Below are 22,379 nucleotides of genomic sequence, written 5' to 3'. Positions count from 1 at the left end.
TCCTCATCTTCAGATTGCTTTTATTTGTGCAATTAAAATGACAGTAAACTGGCTAATTTTAATGAATTGTTTCAATACTCTCCCCATTTTACCAAAACTTCGGAGGATAAAAATAGGCCTATCTGGGAGGTGAATAAGCGATAAACACACATTTCTGAATGGAAACTGCTTCAGGGCAGATTTATTTTGCGCTAAACCAAAACTTATGCGACAAAGTGGGGGGTTTCATTATTTTTTTAGGCGTGACGTCATCACGCACACCATTTTTTATCGCTAAAAGGCCATTTGAGTGGAAACGGGTAGAAGTCGGCAAATGTCGCAGTTTTATTTTTCGCATTTTCAATTTGTCAATAACAAAATAGCGCAAAAGGCGGATGGAAATAGGCTATTTGACACTTGTGGGATGAACTCATAAAGCTTTTTCTGATTCTGATTTTAAAGTCAAATTCAGTCAGACAGGCATGTCCGGGCAAGCCTATGTTGCGTGTGGAACTGTTGTTTAGACATGGCTTAAAACATCAAACATCAAGATCAGTCGTGGAATAATTACATATTGCCATCATTGTTACAGCGATTGCAGAAAGCGTTCAAAGGTCAGTCTAAAAAATACTCTTTGTGTGAAAAAGACATTGTTGACCGCAATGTTTTAAAACACGGCCAGCTGGAATGGAAGAACATGCTAAAGTATGAGTAGGCCTACATTTCCGTTGTTGTGTCGAAGTCCGTAGGTCAAATCATTCTAAACACGAACACATTGGGGAATTTGACTTTATAATATTTTAATACATATTGATCAAATATGCTGAAATTGAATTAGTGTCTGTGATAATAACTAATAATGTGTATCGTTAATCAAATCAATAATTTGATGCATCAGAAAGTGAAAGTGTACAAAAAGCGGACAATACATTTGAACTACAGATTAAAATGTATAGCCTATACAATTATGTTTTACCGTACACTAAGCAAATTGTTTGTTTCATATCTTCCCTATGACCAGACACATACTTGCCAATATTATTTGTCATCAAACAAAAGTTCTTAAAAAATAAAAAAAGATAAATAGTGAAATTAATATTTCTGCAACTGTTTTGATATTGATAAATGTTAATCTCTCTTTAAAAAGAATAGTTTTTAGACAAAAAAAAAAAAATCCCACTTGTTCTATATAAATCCAAAATTACGTTGGTTTAAAACGTGACATTTAGGGGTGTTATTTTTTTTAAATATTTCATCAGTTAATAAGATCATAATGGATTGGTGCTTGGTATGATGGATTGGTATATTGTTCTTACACATAACTTAAGTCATATTGTTCAAACATGACTATTTCCAAGGCAAATTTTCTCACAAACCCTCAAATTTTCTCACAATGACTTTTATTTTGAAATATGTATTTCCGGTTCAAACTTCGGACAGAAAGCACGCTTGTTGGTGTGATGTTAACTTTTGGTTTGATTTTTTTTTTTTTTTTTAAATTCACAATTTAACAATTTAACACATTACACACAACACAATCACAGAAAACACCAAGAAGAATACCGCTAAGTATATCGACAAGACACACAACAACAAAAAAAAAAAAAAAAAAAAAAGAATCTACACAGTCTGTGGGTTATCCATTATTCCATTTAAGTTGATAATTGTATAGTCTCTATATAATTTAATACTAAGGACCATGTGGTTTGGAACTCTTGCAGTCTTGAATGCTGTTTACTTGTAATTTCTTCAATGGGCAACAAATCTATTATCTGATCCAGCCATTGACCCAGTGTGGGTCCTGACTGGGAAATCCATGCAGTACGTATGCATTTTTTTGCAAAATAAGAAAACATTGTAAACACACATTTTTGTGTAAAGGGAAACTTATTTTCAATATCATAATTCAATAAATATAACATAGGGCATAGCTCAAAAGTACAATTACACATATCTTGAATTGCTTTATGAATCTTCCCCCAAAAAGAAAAAATAGCTTTACAATTCCAAAATAAATGCATGAATGTTCCTAATTCAATTCCACATGTTCTACACATAGGAGAGTTTGTGTCATTAAATTTATTAAGCTTCACTGGAGTTATATAGTATTTATACAGAAATTTATAATTAGTTTCTTTAACTTTAATGTTCACACTCAAAGGTAAGGTCAAATTAATACACAAAGTTAACCATTCTTTTTCGCTGAACTTCCTTTTAAGCTCTAATTCCCAATTTGTTCTCAGAGAAAAAAAAAGAATTTGGGGAGCTTTCTAACAGAATTTTATAAAAATGAGAAATCTTCCCCCTTAACCGAAGTAGCAGAAATAATAAATTTTTCCAACTCTGTAGAATATAATCTAAGTTGTCCCTTTTTATGTAGAGATGTAATAATATGACGAACCTGCAGATATTTAAAAAAATCTGTTCTAGGAATTTGATATTCAACACAAATAGCAGTAAACGATTTAACAGACTTAGAGTCTTCATCAAACATATGCGCAAAAATTTTCAGCCCATGAAGTGACCAGTTTCGAAAATCAGTTTGGGAAAGTGCTAAAAAGTCAGGGTTAAATGCAATAGGAGAGTTTTTACTTATATGACCTTTTGTGCTCAAATACCTATTACAATCCTGCCAAGCTTTCAGTGTGGCTTGTAAGGGGGGCAGCCCCTCTACACTCATCAGAAACTTCAAGTTATTAACATAAAGTGTTGATGTAATCTCCAATGGATAGCATACTAATGATTCCAAAGTTACCCACAGGGAACTGTTTTCCAGCTTCCAACCTATAATATTTCTAATTTGGCAGGCCCAGTAATACCACTGAAAATTTGGAAGTCCTAAGCCCCCTTTTAAATCTAATTTTGTTAAAGTGGACAACTTAATTCGCGGAGTCTTGTTGTTCCATATAAACTTTGTTAAACATCTATTAATTAGCTTAAAAAAGAAAAAGAAATATAACATGGTAACATATTAAAAGCGTAAATAAACTTAGGGAGTATACTCATTTTAATAACATTAATTTTCCCAATAAGAGATAGTGGGAGGACAGACCAGGTCTGAAGTTTCTTTTACAAATCTCCAGTAAAGGGTTATAATTGTCCTTAAATAGTTTATCCAAAACGGGTGTCACTTGAATTCCAAGATATTTAAAACCATATACAGACCAGGGAATGGGGCATTCTTTCTTGACATTATTTTCATTTGGAATATTAAGAGGACAAGCAATTGATTTTTGTAAGTTAACCTTGTACCCTGAAATCGCAGAGAATTTTTGAATATCTGCCAGAACATGGCGTAAGGTTAACATAGGTTCAGTAACAAATAATAAAGTATCGTCCGCATAAAGTGAAATTTTATGATATTGCGTGCCTGTAGTCACTCCCTTTATCATAGGATTATTTCTAATCAACTCAGCAAATGGTTCTAAAGCAATAACAAATAATAATGGAGAGAGAGGACAGCCTTGTCTGGTACCTCTTCCTAAATACATTCGAGGAGATTCTACATTATTAGTGTAAACAGTTGCATTTGGAGTATTATATATTGCTTGAATCCATTGAATGAAGTTATAACCTAATTTGAATTTATCTAATACTAAGAACAGAAAATCCCATTCTAGACGATCAAACGCCTTCTCGGCATCAAGAGATATTAATAGTGAAGGTGTTTTTTTCTGATTCAAATAATGAATAATATTGAACAGCCGTCTAGTATTATCAGATGAATGACGGCCTTTAATGAATCCAGTTTGGTCTAACTTTATTAACTTAGGGAGAATTGCTTCTAATCTCTTTGCTAACAGTTTTGTAATAATTTTATAGTCACAATTAAGCAAACTTATAGGCCTATATGAGGCACAAATCTGAGGGTCTTTACCTTCTTTCAAAATAACAGAAATTCTAGCCGTTTTCATAGATGCAGGAAGAGCATTATGACTAGCGAAGTCATTAACCATTAACATAAAAACCAATTTAAGTTGTGGCCAGAAAGTTTTATAAAATTCTCCAGAAAACCCGTCTGGGCCTGGTGATTTATTTGCTGACAATGAATTAATTGTAGAGAGCAGCTCTTCCTCAGTGAAGTTTTTATTGATGGTTAGTTGATCTGAGACTGTAACCTGAGGTAAATCCAAACGATCTAAAAAAGCTGTTGCCTCAGGGATTGAAATATTTTCTGATTTATATAAATTATTATAAAAATCAAAAAATGTTTTATTAATTTCTAATGAATCGTATGTTACATCATTTTCAGTTTTAATGGCCATTATAGTTCTCTTAGCTTGTTCCTTTTTTAAATAATGTGCCAATAGTTTACCTGGTCTGTTCCCAAATTCATGTATTTTTTGTTTCAAATACATACTTTTTTGCTTAATGTAATTTGAATGGTCTAAATTAAAATTTGCTCTAGCTACAACTAATTTATTCCAATTTTCTTCAGATTGATCTTGCTTATGTAGCGCTTCTCTAAACAACAGTTCTTCCTTTAGACCTTTAGTAATTGACTTTCTTTCTTTATTTTTATAAGAGGAATATGATATAATATGTCCTCTCAGAGTAGCTTTTTCTGCATCCCAAAGTATGGATGGGGCTATCTCAGATGATAAGTTAAAAGTATTAAACTCTTCAATCCACTCTCTCATTTTCTTACAAAACATTTCATCTTCTAATAGCAAGTTATTAAATCTCCACACTTTAGATTTGTGAACTTCATTTAAGGTCATTTCCAAGGAGACCATTGCATGATCTGATATAGAGATTTCATGTATTTCACAAGATGAAACAAGCTTCATATAGTTTTTGGGGAAAAAAAAATAATCTAAACGAGAATAAGACTTATGCCTATTGGAAAAATAAGTATAGTCCTTTTTATAGGATTAATTTCTCTCCATACATCTATTAACCCTGTTTCTAATCCCAAAGCACGTAACATTTTTGCAGATTTAGGGTTAGAACCTGCAGAGTGTGAAGATCTATCTAATTTTGAAAGAGTTAAATTGTAGTCTCCTCCCATTAAGCCAAATGTTGTACATTGTGTATTCAGAAGAGAAACCATATCAGAAATAAATCTAGGTGTATCTATATTAGGAGCATATATATTAAGTATAGTAATCTGTTTGCCCCAAATTTTCCCGTTCACCAAAATATATCTTCCCTCTGTGTCTGAAATCTGATCAATTAATTCAAAAGATATGCATTTATGAACTAAAATTGCAACTCCTCTACTGTTTGATTTAAAAGATGAGAAGAAAATCTGTCCAACCCAGTCTTTCTTCAGTTTAAGATGTTCTTCAGGCAAAAGGTGAGTTTCTTGTAATAAGGCTATTCCCACTTTCTCTCTTTTGAGAGCTGTAAGTATTCTTTTCCTTTTAATAGGATGTCCTATACCCTTTACATTCCATGTAATTAATTTTAATGATTTATCCATAATAATCTTTTTAAAGAAAACATAAAGAAAATACTCTTACAACCCTTCAGGCTTACATAACAGGTAGAATCTTTAAAATAAAAACAACAAGGAAACAGAAAAAAAACTACATTTAACACAGACAAAACCCACCCACTCACATACATATAAACTAACAACAAAAAGAGTTCCATCTGCACCACCCAATTGCCGGGTGATATCTTTTGGTGATTGTTGTTTTGTCTAGAAGTTGGGGTCAATGTAACCAAATTTATAGGCTACATACCCTGATGCAGCCTGTGGAGTGTCCCCCCTCCCCCGTTCATAATAGTTCTTATAATAACCAAACAATTGTTTTCTAACATATCCTAAATAACACATTATCCCTACATATCCAAGAGGATATAATCAACTCACAAACAGTAGCAATCCTGATGCAGCGAGTTACTTACACATTGCAATAAGTGCCTTTTATTTCTTCCTTTGTTTTATCACTCCAGTATGCAGTTCAATAATCAACGTGGATTCTCGAAAGCAGTTTTATATAATCCTTTTTCTTCCAAATCTTTTATTGCTGCAGCTGGAGTTGGGAAGATTGTTGTAGACCCGTCACCGTTGAAAGCTTTTAATTTAGCAGGAGCCATAATGTGCGTTTTGATGTCCTGGGCCTTTAGCTGTACTCTGATGGGCTTGTACAGAGATCTTTGTTGTCTCACCTTGAAGGAAAAGTCATGATCAAAATAAATCCGTGTGTCTTTTAGCGTTACTTCCTTCCTTGTCCAGGCCGCTTGCAAGACGCGTCTTTTAGTGCTATTATTGAGGAAGGCCACAATAATCGGCCGGAACGAGTCTTTACGTTCTTGATAAGTGCGATGAGCACGAATAATGTTCAATTCTCCCGGTACTCCGAGTTCTTTTCCAATCAGCTGATCAAGAAATAATATAATGTCGTTCCCTTCACTCTTTTCCGCTACGTTATAAATGCACAAATTATTTTGTCTCGACTTGTTCTCCAGGTAATCCATCTGTTCAACAAGTTTATCAATTCGAGATTTCACCCATTTCGCAGTTTTCTGATTATCAGCTTCGGCATCATCCAAATCACTCACCCGAGCTTCCAGCTGATCAACGCGCGTTGTTGTCGCGTCAAGCTTTTGGTTCAAATCAGCTGTTTGTTGCATAATCGTTTTTATATCACGCTCAGTTTCTTGACGAAAATCTTTCAATTCATCTTTTAGTGCTTTGAACTCATTGCTTAAAGAGTCTTTTAACTCAGCAAATAGTTTGTGCATTTCACTTGAATTGGCCATACTGTTTGCGTCTCCAGCAGTTTGTCTGTTTGCAGTTTTCTTCTTTGACTGATGCTTATTAAACTCCATGTGCATTCCTGAGCGAAGATTCATACCTCAGTTTTCACTACCAAACATATTTTCTTCTTTTAGATGTAGAATAAACGAAGTATAGAATTAATTTCGGGGGAGAAATGTGGGAACACAATCAAGCTGCCGCCATGTCACCGGTTTGATTTTTTGATGCGAGACTGATTTTGGAACGTCTGATTTCACAATTTTGGTTTCATTCTATTGATAAGAAATCTTAAGACTGAATTTAAAGGTAGTCGTTGGCCTACCACTCTAATTTTATTAATTTATCCTTTAGACAATGACTTGTAAACGTATTATTAAGGAGTTGCTAATTATACATGCATGCATGCATAGGCCTACATAAATGAATTGAATTTATACTTTTGTATACAAAATATATAAGTGAGACATGAGGCACCCATTTTTTTTAATATCACGATTTTTAATTATATATATGATTCTAAAACATTTGCACAGTACTAATATATATATATATATATATATATATATATATATATATATATATATATATATATATATATATATATATATGTATATGTGTGTATTATTATGTAACATTTTGCATAGTGTGGATATCCTTGAAAATAATACCATAAATAATATTCATTGATCAATTAACATCATAAAAGTCCAGTAAACATAAAAAAACTCAATCAATATTTGATGTGGCCACCTTTGCCTTTAAAACAGCATCAATTCTCCTAGATACACCTGGACACAGTTTTTCTTGGTTGGCAGATGGGATGTTCCAAGCTTCTTGGAGAATTCACCACAGTTCTTCAATCTATTTTGTCTGTCTCAATTGCATCTGTCTCTTTATGTAATCCCAGACTGACATGATGTTCAGTGGGGGCCTCTGTGGGGCCCATGACATCTGTTGCAGGGCTCCCTATTCTTCTATTCTATTCACAAAAGCACTGTTTGGGAGTCTAAAATTTATTTTTCCAAATGACACACTAAAGTTGGAGATTTAAAAAAAACATCTTAAGACAAATGTTTTTCTGAAATATCTTAAGTGCCTAAAACATTTGCACAGTACTGTATATATACATATACATTTAGACTATGTAACTAAATAACTGAGTTTGCACTTTGCAGAGTATAAAGTTATATTTCCAAGATGCCGCCACGCATCGATGATGTGATGAATCTATGTTGCAAATTATCTGCAAATCAACAAATAAAGACAGCAGTGAAGCAGTCTGGAAAGGGGGCAGCAGCAGCTGGTGGATTGGCTTTTGCAGGAGGATTAATAGGGGGTCCTCTGGGAATTGCAGTAGGCAAGTACCAATGGCATTCATACCTTTAAGTTTCAATCTTACATCTTACACTTTATGATAGTTCTTTTCCTTTAATACATGTGCACTCCTGTCTTTTTAAGGTGGGGCTGTTGGAGGTCTGCTTGGATACTGGATGACAAGTGGACAATTTAAACCTCTTCCCCAAGTTATAATGGAACTGACTCCAGATCAGCAGCGCAGGCTTTATGAGGATGTTATGGGCATCATAGGCTCAATAACATGGACTGATGTAGCACAGCTGACTGCACTTGTAATGGGAAACGCCACACTCCAGCAACAGGTGACAGCTACCCTTCTTGGCTATATTCAAAAGGAGTTTCAAGCTGCGGTACACTATGTGGACTGACACCTTTTATGCCAGAATTTCAAAATCTTATAATCAAAGGCAATACAGGTTGTTAATTTAATACTTGAGGGCAGCAATTGAAGTTGGCAGATGAAAATGTTTTTAATTTATATATGGTATATATAAATCTGACAAAAACTGTATATTTTTCTTGAAGGCAATTTCCTGGGATAATGTGTGGTTTTTTTTTAGGACATATCAGTAATAACTATAGTATAAGATGATGGTTTGGGGTGTAGCTCTTAACGGATAATGCAGTTTACAGTTTTAACATGTGTGAATATGATATTGTCGAATGCTGATAATGTATTGTTTTTGCTCCAATAAATGTTGATTTGTTTATTTCGAACCAGGATTTGCATGCCCACATCAAAAACATAGACTCATGGTTGCTTTAAAATATAAATTTATTAATGAATTTGGCAGGACACACAAAAGCACACAGAGAAAATATCCATTGTCTATCCAACTATTACAGTATTGTCATCATGAAACTCATAATAAGGCACCTCCAGGTTAAGGGGTGCAGGTCCTTTTCTGATCCGACCCGAGGCATCATAATGCGACCCGTGGCAGGGGCAGTAGTACCCACCGTAGTCGCCAGCATTTGCGATTGGGACACAGCCGAGGTGAGTGCACACACCAATGACGATAACCCAAGAGGGCTTGGTGACGCGATCTTGGTCATGCTGGGGATCCCGGAGCTCAGAGAGATCTACGTTCAGCTCAGCTGCAATCTCCTTTTCTGTTCTGTGACGAACAAACAGCGGCTTGCCTCTCCACTTGAAGGTCATGTTTTTCCCCTCTGGGATATCGGACAACTTGATCTCTATTTTGGATAAGGCCAGGACATCAGCAGAAGCACTCATGGAGGAAATAAACTGTGTCACTACAGTTTTGGCCGAATAGACACCCAGCACAGCAGTGGATCCGGTCACCAGGTAAGAGAAGGCCCTCCTGGCATCGCTGCTCTCTTGAGAGGACTTCGTAGGATCCAACACCTCAGCTCGGCGATAATCAGAGAAGTCAGGGACTTTGATATCAGTGTGAGCGAAACAGGCTCCAAAGTTGCCTGAAAGGACATACAAATCACAAAGTAATTGCAGAGACTGTGGTATTAAAGTAAAAAACATAAACTTCATAAAATACTTCTCTTTTATGATAAACGGTTAACCCAAAAATGAAAATGTCATAATTTACTAACACTGTATGAAAAAAAAAGATACAATGAAAGTGATTGGTGACTAATACTGTCATTCTCCGTAACATCTCCTTTTGAGTCATAAAGGTTTGGAAAAAATGAGGGTGAGAAAATGAGGACAATTATTATTATTTTTTTGCATGAACTAAACCTTTAATAAAGATATGCACACAAACCACACTGTTTAGGCCAATAAATGGGAAAATGAGTCTTGTTTGTCCACCAAATACTTAAAGGGATAATTAACCTAAAATGGAAAGTTCACTCACCGTTAACTCACCTTCATGCCATCCGATATGTGTATGACTTTCTTATTAGGTTAACTTTTTTTTTTTTTTTTTTTTTTTACAATATCGCAGCTCTGTAGGACCATACAATGCAAAAGAATTCTAACCAACATTTTTAAACTCTAAAAAAGCACATAAAGGCAGCATAAAAATTATTCATAAGACTCCAGTGGTTTAATCCATGTCTTCTGAAATGATCCAATTGGTTTTGGGTGAGAATAGACCAAAATGTTTCCTTTTAGTATAAATCTAGACGTCAGCAGTCTCCTTGGCGATCATGATTTCAAGTTTAATTAGACTTCCTAGCAACATTTAGCACTCTGCACATGAGACTGAAATCATGATTGTGCCTAGAGAATGCAATGGCAAGATGTACAGTGAAAAAGGAATTTCTGTTCTCACCCAAACCAAATGGATCACTTCAGAAGACATGGATTAAAACATGGAAATCATATGGATTACTTTTATGCCACCTTTGTGCTTTTTAGAGCTTCAAAGTTTTGATCACCATTCACTTGAATTGAAAGGACGGCCTACAGATCTGAAATATTCTTCTAAAAATATGAATTTGTGTTCTGCAGAAAAAAAAATTCACACATCTGGGATGGCATGAGGGTGAGTAAATGATGAGAGAATTCTAATTTTGGGGTGAACTATTTCTTGAAGTATACACTGGTAAAAAAAATCAATGATATTAACCTCCCTGAAGAGAGTCAAAATAAGCAAAGCAGGTAAATATAACTGTCTAAAATAATAATAAAACACCATCCTAATCCTACTATTACAATGTATATTAGTATTTGTAACAGAAATAATTTGCAATGTCAAGAGCATAACCAAGGTGTCAGTTGACATGAAAATGTTACATGATCACCCTACCACTGAGTGCAGCAGGACGGACAGACTTCATCAGCACATCTCCTGTTTTCACCGCTCCGGGGACTAAAGATTTTAGCGGGCCACAAGATTGCAGGTAAGGGAACAGAGCCCCCGAACGAGCGGCCATGGGCATCATTTTAACACCGTTTACGAACTCCTAACAGCCCGTGCGGTCACACCGACCTTTGGGGAGAGAACTTGTGCAAATGAACCCCCGCCTACATCACTGCATAGGTCACCAGGTTATTACCTGAGCGAAAAGCACAAATAACAAAAAAATATTCTTCCATAAGACAGTTTAAATGGTAAACAAAATATAAAATGTACACATTCAATCAATTAGTATCACATAAGAGTTTAAATAGGGGTTCTTCTGCTAATATTTGTTATAATTTTGTTCAGGCAGTAAAATGAGAAGCCTGAACAAAATGTAAACACTGGTCCTCAAGATGGTCACCTGCAAATCAAACATGAGTAATATTCGTCGCAAAATAGCGATAATGGTTGTTCTTGCTTATACGATATTTTTACTGTATGCCGCATACAATATGTTTTTCAGCAAGAGAGTTATTAATCGTGTTCATCGAGTAGTGGAAAAGCGCTCTGCGATGGGAGGTAATAGCATGAATGATAAAGATGACCAAATTCATGTCACGTGATTGTTGTTTAATACAGTAGCTACACATTACATATATTAAATCACATATAGTGTAAATGGAATAATAAGCATTAATAACCCTGTTGGAAAAAAAAAAGAAGCTAAAACCAGTTTTAGCTGATTGGGTGATCTGAGCAACCCGAGCAGCTAAAAATGCCCACAAACCGTCTAAAACCAGTCAACTGATAGTTGCCCGGCCTGGGAATATCAGCCAACCAGCTTAAGGTACGTACACACTGCCAGCGACATCGCGCGCGACGGCGACTCAATACCATTCATTTTCAATGCGAGCACAGCGACTTCCGGCGATACGAGCTGTCGCGACCGTTGGCGCTAGATGTGGGCGTGTCCAGCGACGCGACAAAGTTGAGAAAAGTATGGAACGCGAACGGGGCCAATAGTCTATTTACGAAACGCGTGAAATTTGACCGCGTCAACACGCGCTGTTTGTTCGCGTTAACGCGTCAAAGAGCACAGTAGCCAATGAAATTGCTGTATTTGAGACTATATTTGCATATGGTACGTATGTCTCTGATTGGTATGTACGTATACAAACATCAGAAGTCATGTTTATTAATGAATGATGTCGTAATGGTACACGTATGCAAACATCAGACGTTATAATTATTCATGAGGGATAATGCATTGGTACGTAGTGTGTGATGTCAGCCTTATGTCATGATTTGTCATGCCCTTTGTCCTACGTTCCTACGTTCTCAAGAGCTGTTAGTTTTGAATGATGTGAAACTCTATCATCGGCACTGATAGAGTTTTGCAAAAAGTTTGTTTTTCAAATGCAAACTCAGTGCAAAGCAATAATGTCCTTGTATTTTTGCAGACTTGGTCTAAAGATTGGGTATATGAGTGAATGGTTTCACCGAGTGATCCTCAAATTCCACTTTTAGCATCTTAGCAATTTGAAAAAACTGTAAAACAAACTGTGACAGATGTCGCCTATATGGAATGAACCAAGAAAATCTTAAAATTGCATGGAACTGAGAAGCATGAACTGGAAGGAACAAAAACAGACTGCAATTAAAAAAAAACAAGAGACAATTATTTTAATGCAAGCAAAAAAAAAAAAAAAAAATGTGCACACATCACCTTTGGAATAAAAGAAAAGAAATCTGGAAATCTGTTTGTTAGTAATCTGTACTGAATTACAACATGAATTACATGAATTAAACATTAATTAAACTCCTGTCTTAATATAAACCCTGTCTGGGAAACCGCCCCTCAATATTTAACTAAGTTATTCTTGCCACTATAACTTATGGATCCCTAAAGACAAGTTTATGGGTAAATAACATATTAATAATAAAAGTATAATGAATATCAAAACACATGTTAAATATAATGTAGTAATTTTATTGTAGCACTCATCAGCCTGCAGCAGCCAAGATGATGTTCTGCAATACAGACAACAGCAGAAACTCTACAACCAATTAAATACCAAATTACAAAACATTATTAGGCTATGTGAAAGTGAATAAATGTGTGTGTGTGTGTGTGTGTGTGTGTGTGTGTGTATTTAGTTATAAATGTGTGCTGTATAAGTTAGCCTATAATACTTTTGGAAATTATAACTTAAAACAAAAACAAATAATAACCCATAAAGATACATTATAATAATTGTATTATATGGATAATTAGCAATTACTTAATATACATTTTAACATTACTTTACTCTAGCACAGCAGTCAGTAAAACAATGCCACAATAAACTGAATGATTAATATGTAGGAAGGCTACATCTTAAGGTAAGTCTGTTTTTCTAAAATATTACACTTCAATACGTACAGAATGTGCGCGTTAAGAAACACGTTCAAATTGGTCGTCTCAACATGGTAAAACTGTGCGTCTTTACACGCACTAAAGTAACGCGACGAAAACTGACGCCTTAACACGACCAGAATGAGCGTGTCTACACGTTCAAAAGAAACAAGTAAAAAATTGCCGCGTTAACGCGAACAAACAGCGCGTGTTGACGCGGTCAAATTTCACGCGTTTCGTAAATAGACTATTGGCCCCGTTCGCGTTCCATAGAAAAGTTCAACTTTGGAGCGACTAACGGAAGCGACAGCCAATAGGAGAGACGACGGGAGAGCTCACGTGATCCTTCTCTCTTTCTCTCAGCTCCTGCAGTAACGGAAAGATGGATGAAAGGCTAATTCTTGCTGTTAGAAATGTTCCAGTGCTCTATGATATGTCTCTTCCCACGTACAAGGACATTTTAAAGAAAAATACTGCGTGGAAAGGTGTATCTGAGATCGCGGGGATTTTATGGACCCATACAGACCGACATTTGCATTTTCGCCGCAGATAAACAGCCGCTCTGGCAAACAGCACGCCTTGTTTCTCATTCATCTTTGATATAAAGCATTTTATGTACTGATTCCATTTATATTTAGTCTTTTCCCTACAAAATGTTTGTTTTTAGTGGCAAGAAAAGAGATTCGCTGTCAACAGCAATGGAATGACATCCGTGAATGTCATTTATAAACGTTACTAGGCAACCAGTAGTGGGAACACCCACTAGCGACTTCACCGCCAGCCACTGGCGACCTGCAGCGATAAAGTCGCTGGCAGTGTGTACGTAGCTTTAGGCTGGTATCTGCTGCTGTTGTTGTTTTTTCAGCAGGGAAACGGTAAATCTTTGCACTGTGCATTATTTCCTATGAAAATCCTTATTAAAAACACTGATTTGTTGAATATTTGTCCTTGTTTCCAGATAGTGGAAAAGCAGGAGAGGAAGAATGGAACCTATGGGGAGAGGACGAGCGTGCCTACTCAGTTTTGTAGAAGCAGAGAGATGCTTTCAGTCCATACCAAGATCATACTGCCAAGAGCAGGCTAAAACGATTTAAAGTTCAGATCTGGGGCAAAGCAGCCATAGGCTAGTATTTGTTTGTAGATTGCATTGCGTTAAATTAGTCAGTAATTGTTAGCTGGTGGTCATTGCTTGTTTTAGGCTTGGTGCATCTGTTGTAACATGCAACTGTATGGAATAGAATATGTGGCTTTGGGGATGTTCAAGTGTTGTTAGTTATGAGAATATGAGAAAAGTAATAAGGCATGTTTCCCTTTTACATTTTCATAGGACTTTATTTGTGGGAACATATTTTAGAGGGGCCTCTCAATCCAAATGAAAAATGGAGAGAAGGGGAAATTTGGTAGGGAAGATCAATTTCTGGTAAGTTTTCACACAACTAACCTTGGTGTTCCTTTCAGTACTTCAGTTTTGAGAAGTCATTTATGATCAGAGAGCTTGCTGTTTTGTTCTATTGTCTGAAACCATAATTTGCTAATCTCTGTTACCATAATCTGTCCCCAGTTTCTACACAGGGCCAGCAGCTGTCCAAAGGCATATTTCTCTGGATACAGACAGTGTGGTGTTGGTGTTGAATTCCTTGAGCAGCAAAAAATCTCCTACACCATCCAGTGGCTGCAGTATGTACAGGACGTGGTGAAGGTTCACACTGTCTCTCGGGTGGCTGTGGAGCTTTTGGGCAATGAGCAGTGCTATATTGATTGGATCAGCCCATACCTCAAAAGGCACAGAGGGTTTGTGGACCTGCTCTTTCTTGTGTATGACAGTCCTTGGTCAATGACAAAGACATCTTCCAGTGGCCTCTTGGGGTTGCCACGTAAGATCCTCCTTTTTTTATTATTATTAATTATTGCTATTTTAAAATGTTTAATATTTATTATTATAATGTATTATTTTGGAGATTTACTTTCTCTCAATAAATGTCCTTGTATTCATTGTGTTAATGTTTCTTTCTCTGCAGATACAGGCATTTCCCAGAAGTCACACTTAGCAGTCAGACAGTGAACTATGTTGTACCTCTGCAAATTCCTTGGAACTGTCTACAAAAACTCCTCTAGGGAAACTCTGATGGGCATCCTAAAATGGAATGGAATGCATGTGGTATGCATATCTGAAAGCAATGTCTGTCATCTCATCTGAAATTGTATTCACTATTAAGACCAATTGAAATATTACCAGATAAATGAAGTTGTAAAATACTTAAAGTCCCTGTAAAGTCAAAATTAAGTATGTGTTCTGAGTTTATCATATCACAGAAAAATGTGTTATTAGCCACCCAGCCAAATTTGAATGATAAAAAAAGTCGGCAAGTACATAAAATAAGCTATCAAAATCTTGAAAAAATGAGCAATGGTCTCTGCTCTCAAACGCTGGGGCGTGTCCGCTGGCTGCGCTGAAACCACGCCCACTCGCGGGAAAGCTGCCGTCGCCACACACACTCAACTGTCACCGCTACAGCCGGAATGGATGCTCCTAGCAGTTTATTAGGTTTTACCAAGCCATATATGTTTGAGCCTCCAGAGCCTGAATCTGATTCAGAGGACATTGACCAAGAAAGTCAACATCGTCCCCTCGTTCTGCAACAGAATGGTAAGATTTTGCTCTCCCTTGTATGCAAGTTAGCTAAGTTATATGTAACGTTAACTAGCTAGCATAACCTAATTTAAGACACAAAGTTAGACTAGCAATAAATAACAGATTAAAACATATTTTTACACTTTATAGTTATAGATCAAACTAACAGCCATAATGGTTGTTATAGTAAGGATAAAAACGATGTGCATAAATCCATGAGATAATGGACTGCTGAATATTATTATTGCAACACACAAGCTGAGAAACAGAATACGCTCTAAATTGTTCAGATAACTTTTCTGTGATTGTTTATAACACAATACATTTGAGTTGTCAAATCTAAGTCACACTGTGAATTAAACTGTAGGTGCACCTGTGGTGAATGCAGGACAATGCCCACAGAGGATGAGAATGTCTGCTGCAAAGACATTAATGCTGTATGTAAAGATAAAAAAATGTGTCTCCCTCCCATAATGATCATTAAAAGTATGAATACACAACTAGTAGAGTATTAGATCTCTAGCACTAAAACACCTTATAACATAATCCAACAGGTTCAGAATAGATGCGGAGAGCTTCCTGAAGAGCCACGGTGCATGACTCTTCATCCAGGCCTTGAGCCTGTCTGCCTGAACCCATACTCTCTGCAGAATGCCCTAAACACCTACCAGGCAGACCATGGGCCACTGGAGATGAAGGAAAGAGCTGTGCAAGTTAGACCAAATAATTTTGAATGTGTAGAAATTACATTTGTGCTGATAAAATGACATGCCTGTCTTTCAAAAACTGGTAAGGTTTAGGACACAAGAACAAAGTCACACTATGTATGCAATCATATTAGGAAATTATGTTTATTAATGTATACGTGAATGATATGAGGCAGACTGCAGGTTGATGAATCAAACTGTCATCTTCTGGGGTCCCGTTCTGTTAGACCTGACCAAAAAAGTGAGGAAAAAATAAGACCAAGGCCTTTTTTGTTGCACAAAGAAACCAGATATTGATAACTTCACAATGTCAGTTTTTATTGCAATTATTAGACAGAAGACCACCGACCCAATACAAACCTATGTAAATATAATATTATTATGTGACATGACATTTTGTTTTTATTTTGTCATTACAGTCGTGCTCGCTATCTGGCCTACAGATGTTTTGTTTCCTGGTGCTGGGGATACTTGGGAAAGCACAACAGGGTTGTCATACCGTCTTGTGTTGTGCACCGTATTCACCAGGAGTACCCGGATGAAGATGGGGAGTACACAGGCTTTAGGCCTCCCATTTAAATGCAGAAAATCTGTATATTGTACTTGTTTTGGAAATGTGCTATGTACACAATTATTCAATACACTTTCAATAAATTTCATTTTAACTATCAACCAGTTTGAGTAATTACATGTTTATATGCGTCACAACTTACTGTCAAATCTGGACTATCATGTCTATATACATTGGAGTTGAAGAGCAAAGCGGAAGAAGCATGGCTGTGGTGTTTCCAACAGCAACACTCTTTGTGGCCACAGTAGCTTGAGAACCTGAAAAATATAAGGATAGTAATAAGAGTTATGTATAGTTTATATTTGTATTTTGTAAGAGAGATTGGAGCTATGTAAAAAGAACAAATTAAATAAAAAAAAACATTTCTGTACTTGCAAGATTTCATACAGGACGCATGACATTCATCAGAATGTTACTGGAAGTAAACATTTTAACGATAATCGTACTGTTTGTGTTCATTGGTGTGAGAGAGTGGTCCAACAAATCACAAAACTATTGAAGTTAAAACATTATTAAAGCAAGTAATCAGTAAAAAAATAAACAAATACATTAATTACAAGCATAGATAAATACAATATAGTCTATCGAAGTTAAAAATAAAGTAAGTTATTTCAGGTACAAAAATCGAAAAATTTAATGTAAATATATTCAATTCGGAGTTCGCGCGCTCTCTGAAACGCGCATCTCTCTGTGTGTGTGCGGCAGTGAGCAAACAAAGCGCGCGAGCCGCGAGAACGGAATTAAATTATCCTTTTCCTCTTTTATCGATGAAATGGTTTAAAATCTATTGAATGTGAAAACAAGCAAGACAAAACACGTGCAGATTTCAAAAAGACAAATTAGGCACTTGACCTCTTAACATACGGTAACTTACCTGTACTCTTTATGTTGGCTAGTGTTCTTTTAGACAGTTGTGTGGCCACAGTCCTTTTCCCCACAAAGTGATCTGTCTGACATCCAACTTCTCGAGTGACTTTATGCATAAAAGACTCGGTCTCTTTTGTGGTCGGAAGGGACTGCTTTGTGAACAGATAATAGTTTAAATTACTTGGCTAAGGAATCATATTGATCATATAAATAAACAAACAAAATCACGTTAGAGGGTTGCAGAATTTAGTAGTTACTGTGGACTACCTACTATAATTGTAACATAAGCACACAAGGCAGCTTACCGTCATTGGTGGGCACGCACTGCCGATGATGGCTCCAGTTGTCGGCGCGACGGGAGGATGAGGGCCAAGGCGGGAGATAGTCGGTTCGGCCCCATTCACCAGTAACAGCGGATTATCAGTGAATCCCAGTTGTCTCCGACGAAAGTTTATAAAACTATCCCTTGTAAAATGATCACTACAGAGGCGGGTTTTGGTGGTGATCCTCAGCTCTCCATCAAGGTGGCTCTTCACAAAATTAATCCACCTCTTCTTGATGTGATCGTTTTTAGGAAATTTAAATAAGGACACCGATCTGTTTCGTACATGATCGCATCCAGGTAGTACGCATTTCTGTGCCGAAGGCATAGCTAACTAGCAAACTGTAGGCTGTAGTAACTAATAATAGTACTGACAGTAACTCGCGATTGAGCGCCAAACTGATGCGAATGTGCTCTATTTATATTGTTAGGGAGCGGCCAGCCTCAGGGGCTCCAGTGCGTCATCAAGTAGGGGCGTGTCCAGGAGCTCAGGGGCTCCAGTGCGTCATCGAGCCCCCGTTTTAGCCCCGCCCAAAAAATCCGGAAAATAGCAATGGTGAAAAACTGTTTAACGGTCTAACTCCACAATTCAGTCCTTCACAGTTCACAGTCTTTGTAATATGTTTTAGCAATACATTTCTAACATTTATAATGTGTTTAGAATTTTTTTTTAGAATTGCCTTTACAGGGACTTTAAAGGTGAAGTGTGGATTTTTTTTCTGCCACACTAGTGGCACCAAACAGAATAAAATTAAATAATGTCACTCTACTTATCTTCAATTGGTCGGTCAAGTAGATTTATGACATTAGTTACACCAATGTTGCTGTGTTGGGCTGTTCGGCATACTCAAATAAACAGAGCAATGTTTTGAAAGTGCCACAGCATTTATACTTTTCGGGGAAATCAACCTACAAATAGCTTACTTAGAGTTGTCTTATTATTATTAAGAATATTAAGCTGGGATAGGAGAAAGCATTTTAACCAGGGACTAAAAGAGGTTCATGAAATGAAAACAGAAAACAAACAAAAAATGTCCTTTCAATGGGCTATATGCATGGAACGTTAATTACAACTTCCGGAATAATATAAGCCAGCTCAAAAACTTACGGTGAAATGTCACTTGCTGTAGCGGCATATTCAATTTACAGTGTAAATAGCCTGTAAGGCGATATCAATCTTTTTTTTATAGTTAGGCCTAACAGTTATTCACTTGTTTAAATAGATTATAAAAACAAGTGAACGAAATTAAAAAGACGTTTAAATTTCAGCGTTCTGAGTGGATGACAGCTGAGCACTGTTGCGTCCCTCAGTGTTCATCCTCAGCTAAATTCAATTCGGCTATTAGTTTTCACACTTTCCCCTCCGACGACCAACAACGGCCCCCCCATGGTGCTATAACCTTTGTTTCTCCCCTCTTTGCTGGTTCAGAAATTGACAAGCAGATCTTTGCAGAGTACTTAGTACTTAGATTACTTAGGCAGGATATGGCAATAATGATGGACAGAGGCTTTCTTGTGGATGACTGTGTGCCCTGTAAAGTGTACAGGCCTGCATTTCTTTCTGGGAGACCTCAGATGCCAGCATACAAGGTTAGGGAGACCCAGGCTAGTGCACATCTGAGAGTACATGTTGAGCGCCTTATTCGCCATTTAAAGGAACACTAATGAGATGCAAGCTCAAACACTCACATAAATAACATTTATAGGAAATTATGTAATTTAATAAATTAATGATGACATGTTCAACTACATAACATAATTTGTATACTAGAATTCTATTAGAATATATTTGTGGCAGATGACAATATGAGCACATGAAAACTGCTCAGAAATGTAATGAAAACCAAACTTTGAACTTTGTAAAAAAAAACTGATTGAAAGTTAACCATGGAAATTTTCAAGCCAAAAGCATAGGTAGGTAAAAGAAATCAACCTTTTGTTTGATTGTTTTTATGACTCTCTGAAGTCATAAAAAAAAATACATCTCTGAATATTCTTTGAATAAACAATTGAATAAATGCTATTCCAATTTTTGTTGTGGGTGGAGCCGTTTCCCTTGGCATTCCTTGGTAAATCTCATTCACACACAGAACTGACATGTCTGGAAGGTCAGAGGTCCGGTCACATGCCACTTTGTACAAGTTACTCCTGAAAATATACACAACTGAACAGTTAGACAAGCGTTTGTTATTATCCTAAATTAATGCTTTTCATGTCAAATTCTACTTCAGTGTTGTGTAGTACTACGCTACAGGGTGTTGTGTGTGTGTGTGTGTGTCTGTGTATAGACATTCAGTTCAATTAGAGGTTCAAGTCTAATAAAGACTAGTCTAAAAATACAAAGTACAATTTTACATTTCAAGTACATATTTTAATTCATGTAGCAGACATACTGCCCATTTCTACAGATTACCTGATCCCTTCAGCCAATCTTCTCTCCTTGGGTCTAGCTGACAACACCACCATCTCATTTGTTGGACCAGGATTAAAGCCCTGTAAAGAAATGTTGTACAAGAACTTATTTACTTTGTGTAAAAAATGTTTAGCTCATATGATCACATTTTCATAAGGAAGGATGCTGCGATTTACATGACATAACCAGGAAGAAGTGAGACACATAATGTAACAATGTTAATTGTGGTAGTGTGAACATGGGTTTAAGGTTTGTGCCACTGCTGCTCAGACCCTGTGCAGCTGTGAGTATAGGGGGAACATTCGTTGCTCCCTGTTGGCTGTAATGTGAGGTCTGGTAGAGCAAAGATGCAACATGATTGCATAGTGCAAGCCCTGCCACACATGAGCAATGACAGGCCAACAGGTTTAGAGTCTTTGAGAACAACCTGTAAAAAATAATAATAATAATGATCAATTGATACTGTAGCTTCTGTGTTTTGAGGTTCAGGTAAATAATTGTATTGAGAGCGGCTGAGATTACTGAAATACATATTTAATAACAGAACTACATGGAGTCACAGTGTAGCTAGTGATGCGTTTTAAACATGCTCACTGTGTACAATGTCAAAAGCTGGCAACCTACCTGCCTCTACTTTCTGTGAATTTTTACCTGTGTCCCCTATGTCTACTTCATAATAAACATAGAGTGTACTATGTACTGTTGAGTAAAATACTTTTTTAAACACAGTGTAGGCCCTAGTTGGTGCACTGTTCTGTTGGTGCAACAGTAGGCTGTAGTTTGGAGGAAAGTTAATGTAGTCTCTCATAAAGAATGAAAAAGTTGATAAAGCAGATGCTATGCATCAACATCCATTTTGGTTGTCACTTAATTTTAGAGACATTTAGTGTATACACAAGTGCAACAGTGGGAGAAAGTCTTGGGTGCAGTTCCAAGCAATGTAGCAGTCATGACAGTGATGAGACATATACCAATCTACAATAAACATCTAATAACACAATATACAACTAATAATATACAGCATACAATATAAAATACACAGTATACAATAAAAATCCCAACTGAATACATACTCATGTATTCAGTTGGGAATTAAGATGCAGTAAGGTGTTGTATAGTGTTGTTTTGACATGACAATATACAACTAATAATATACAGCATACAATATAAAATACACAGTATACAATAAAAATCCCAACTGAATACATACTCATGTATTCAGTTGGGAATTAAGATGCAGTAAGGTGTTGTATAGTGTTGTTTTGACATGAGGGCTGTCGGTTGGTAGTCAGGAGCCAGTGTGTTATTAAGAGAAAGTATAAAGTATGAAGTAAAGTGTGAGACTAATAAAGTGCAGTGCTGATGTATATTGATCGTGAGAGATCAAGAGTTCAAAAGTCTGATCGCTTGGGGTAAGAAGCTGTCATGAAGTTGGCTGATGCTGTGATACTGCCTGCCTGATGGTAACAAAGAGAGCAGCCCATGGCTCAGGTGGATGGAGTCTCTGATGAATCTCCAAGATTTTCTCACACACTGCCAGGTGTAGATGCCCTGGAGGGAGGGAAGCTCACCTACGATGATGTGTCTGGCTGTTAAGGACAGTGCTGTTGCCGTACCAGGCGGTGATGCAGCCAGTCAGGATGCTCTCTACAGT

General features: G+C 36.6%; 3 protein-coding genes and 1 pseudogene across 9 annotated transcripts; 2 read left to right on the top strand and 2 right to left on the bottom strand.

Moving 5' to 3' along the window:
- Nucleotides 1-287: 287 nt before the first annotated feature.
- LOC127622975 (protein C19orf12 homolog) lies at nucleotides 288-8,739 on the top strand. Of its 6 annotated transcripts, none has more exons than XM_052097190.1 (4): nucleotides 288-593; nucleotides 5,218-5,278; nucleotides 7,867-8,048; nucleotides 8,150-8,739. In XM_052097190.1, exons 3-4 carry the CDS (start codon nucleotides 7,889-7,891, stop codon nucleotides 8,413-8,415), a joined length of 426 nt encoding a protein of 141 aa, XP_051953150.1. In that variant the 5' UTR covers nucleotides 288-593; nucleotides 5,218-5,278; nucleotides 7,867-7,888; the 3' UTR covers nucleotides 8,416-8,739. The 6 variants fall into 6 exon arrangements, with proteins under 6 accessions (XP_051953150.1, XP_051953149.1, XP_051953154.1 ...); XM_052097192.1 differs by lacking the exon at nucleotides 288-593 and adding an exon at nucleotides 4,483-4,590; XM_052097189.1 differs by lacking the exon at nucleotides 5,218-5,278.
- Nucleotides 8,740-8,809: 70 nt separating this feature from the next.
- Nucleotides 8,810-11,773, bottom strand: LOC127622973 (cytochrome b-c1 complex subunit Rieske, mitochondrial-like). The gene is made up of 3 exons (XM_052097185.1): nucleotides 11,674-11,773; nucleotides 10,783-11,032; nucleotides 8,810-9,487 (listed from the first exon to the last, which is right to left on the bottom strand). The coding sequence occupies exons 2-3, from the start codon at nucleotides 10,916-10,918 to the stop codon at nucleotides 8,877-8,879; spliced, it is 747 nt and encodes a 248-aa protein (XP_051953145.1). The 5' UTR covers nucleotides 10,919-11,032; nucleotides 11,674-11,773; the 3' UTR covers nucleotides 8,810-8,876.
- Nucleotides 10,953-16,548, top strand: LOC127622971 (ribitol-5-phosphate xylosyltransferase 1-like; annotated as a pseudogene).
- A 132-nt stretch (nucleotides 16,549-16,680) lies between these two features.
- LOC127622974 (THAP domain-containing protein 10-like) lies at nucleotides 16,681-18,926 on the bottom strand. Of its 2 annotated transcripts, none has more exons than XM_052097186.1 (4): nucleotides 18,296-18,926; nucleotides 17,998-18,142; nucleotides 17,266-17,380; nucleotides 16,681-16,781 (listed from the first exon to the last, which is right to left on the bottom strand). In XM_052097186.1, exons 1-3 carry the CDS (start codon nucleotides 18,638-18,640, stop codon nucleotides 17,268-17,270), a joined length of 603 nt encoding a protein of 200 aa, XP_051953146.1. In that variant the 5' UTR covers nucleotides 18,641-18,926; the 3' UTR covers nucleotides 16,681-16,781; nucleotides 17,266-17,267. The 2 variants fall into 2 exon arrangements, with proteins under 2 accessions (XP_051953146.1, XP_051953147.1); XM_052097187.1 differs by having other exon boundaries at nucleotides 17,998-18,139.
- Nucleotides 18,927-22,379: the final 3,453 nt, after the last annotated feature.

Source organism: Xyrauchen texanus, chromosome 29 (genome assembly GCF_025860055.1).
Source record: "Xyrauchen texanus isolate HMW12.3.18 chromosome 29, RBS_HiC_50CHRs, whole genome shotgun sequence".
Taxonomy (NCBI): Eukaryota; Metazoa; Chordata; class Actinopteri; order Cypriniformes; family Catostomidae; genus Xyrauchen; species Xyrauchen texanus.
This window is presented reverse-complemented; position numbering and strand designations above follow the sequence as displayed.

What these genes read in the sequence shown, in the direction of transcription:
- LOC127622974 (XM_052097186.1), bottom strand. Translation starts at nt 18,640, where the DNA reads ATGCCTTCGGCACAGAAATGCGTACTACCTGGATGCGATCATGTACGA. An exon ending in GTGCGTGCCCACCAATGACG is followed by an intron (nt 18,143 to 18,295) that starts GTAAGCTGCCTT and finishes CTGTTCACAAAG; the next exon opens with CAGTCCCTTCCGACCACAAA. An exon ending in AGCCAACATAAAGAGTACAG is followed by an intron (nt 17,381 to 17,997) that starts GTAAGTTACCGT and finishes TATATTTTTCAG; the next exon opens with GTTCTCAAGCTACTGTGGCC.
- LOC127622975 (XM_052097189.1), top strand. Translation starts at nt 7,889, where the DNA reads ATGCCGCCACGCATCGATGATGTGATGAATCTATGTTGCAAATTATCT. An exon ending in TCCTCTGGGAATTGCAGTAG is followed by an intron (nt 8,049 to 8,149) that starts GCAAGTACCAAT and finishes TGTCTTTTTAAG; the next exon opens with GTGGGGCTGTTGGAGGTCTG.
- LOC127622973 (XM_052097185.1), bottom strand. Translation starts at nt 10,918, where the DNA reads ATGATGCCCATGGCCGCTCGTTCGGGGGCTCTGTTCCCTTACCTGCAA. An exon ending in CCGTCCTGCTGCACTCAGTG is followed by an intron (nt 9,488 to 10,782) that starts GTAGGGTGATCA and finishes ATGTCCTTTCAG; the next exon opens with GCAACTTTGGAGCCTGTTTC.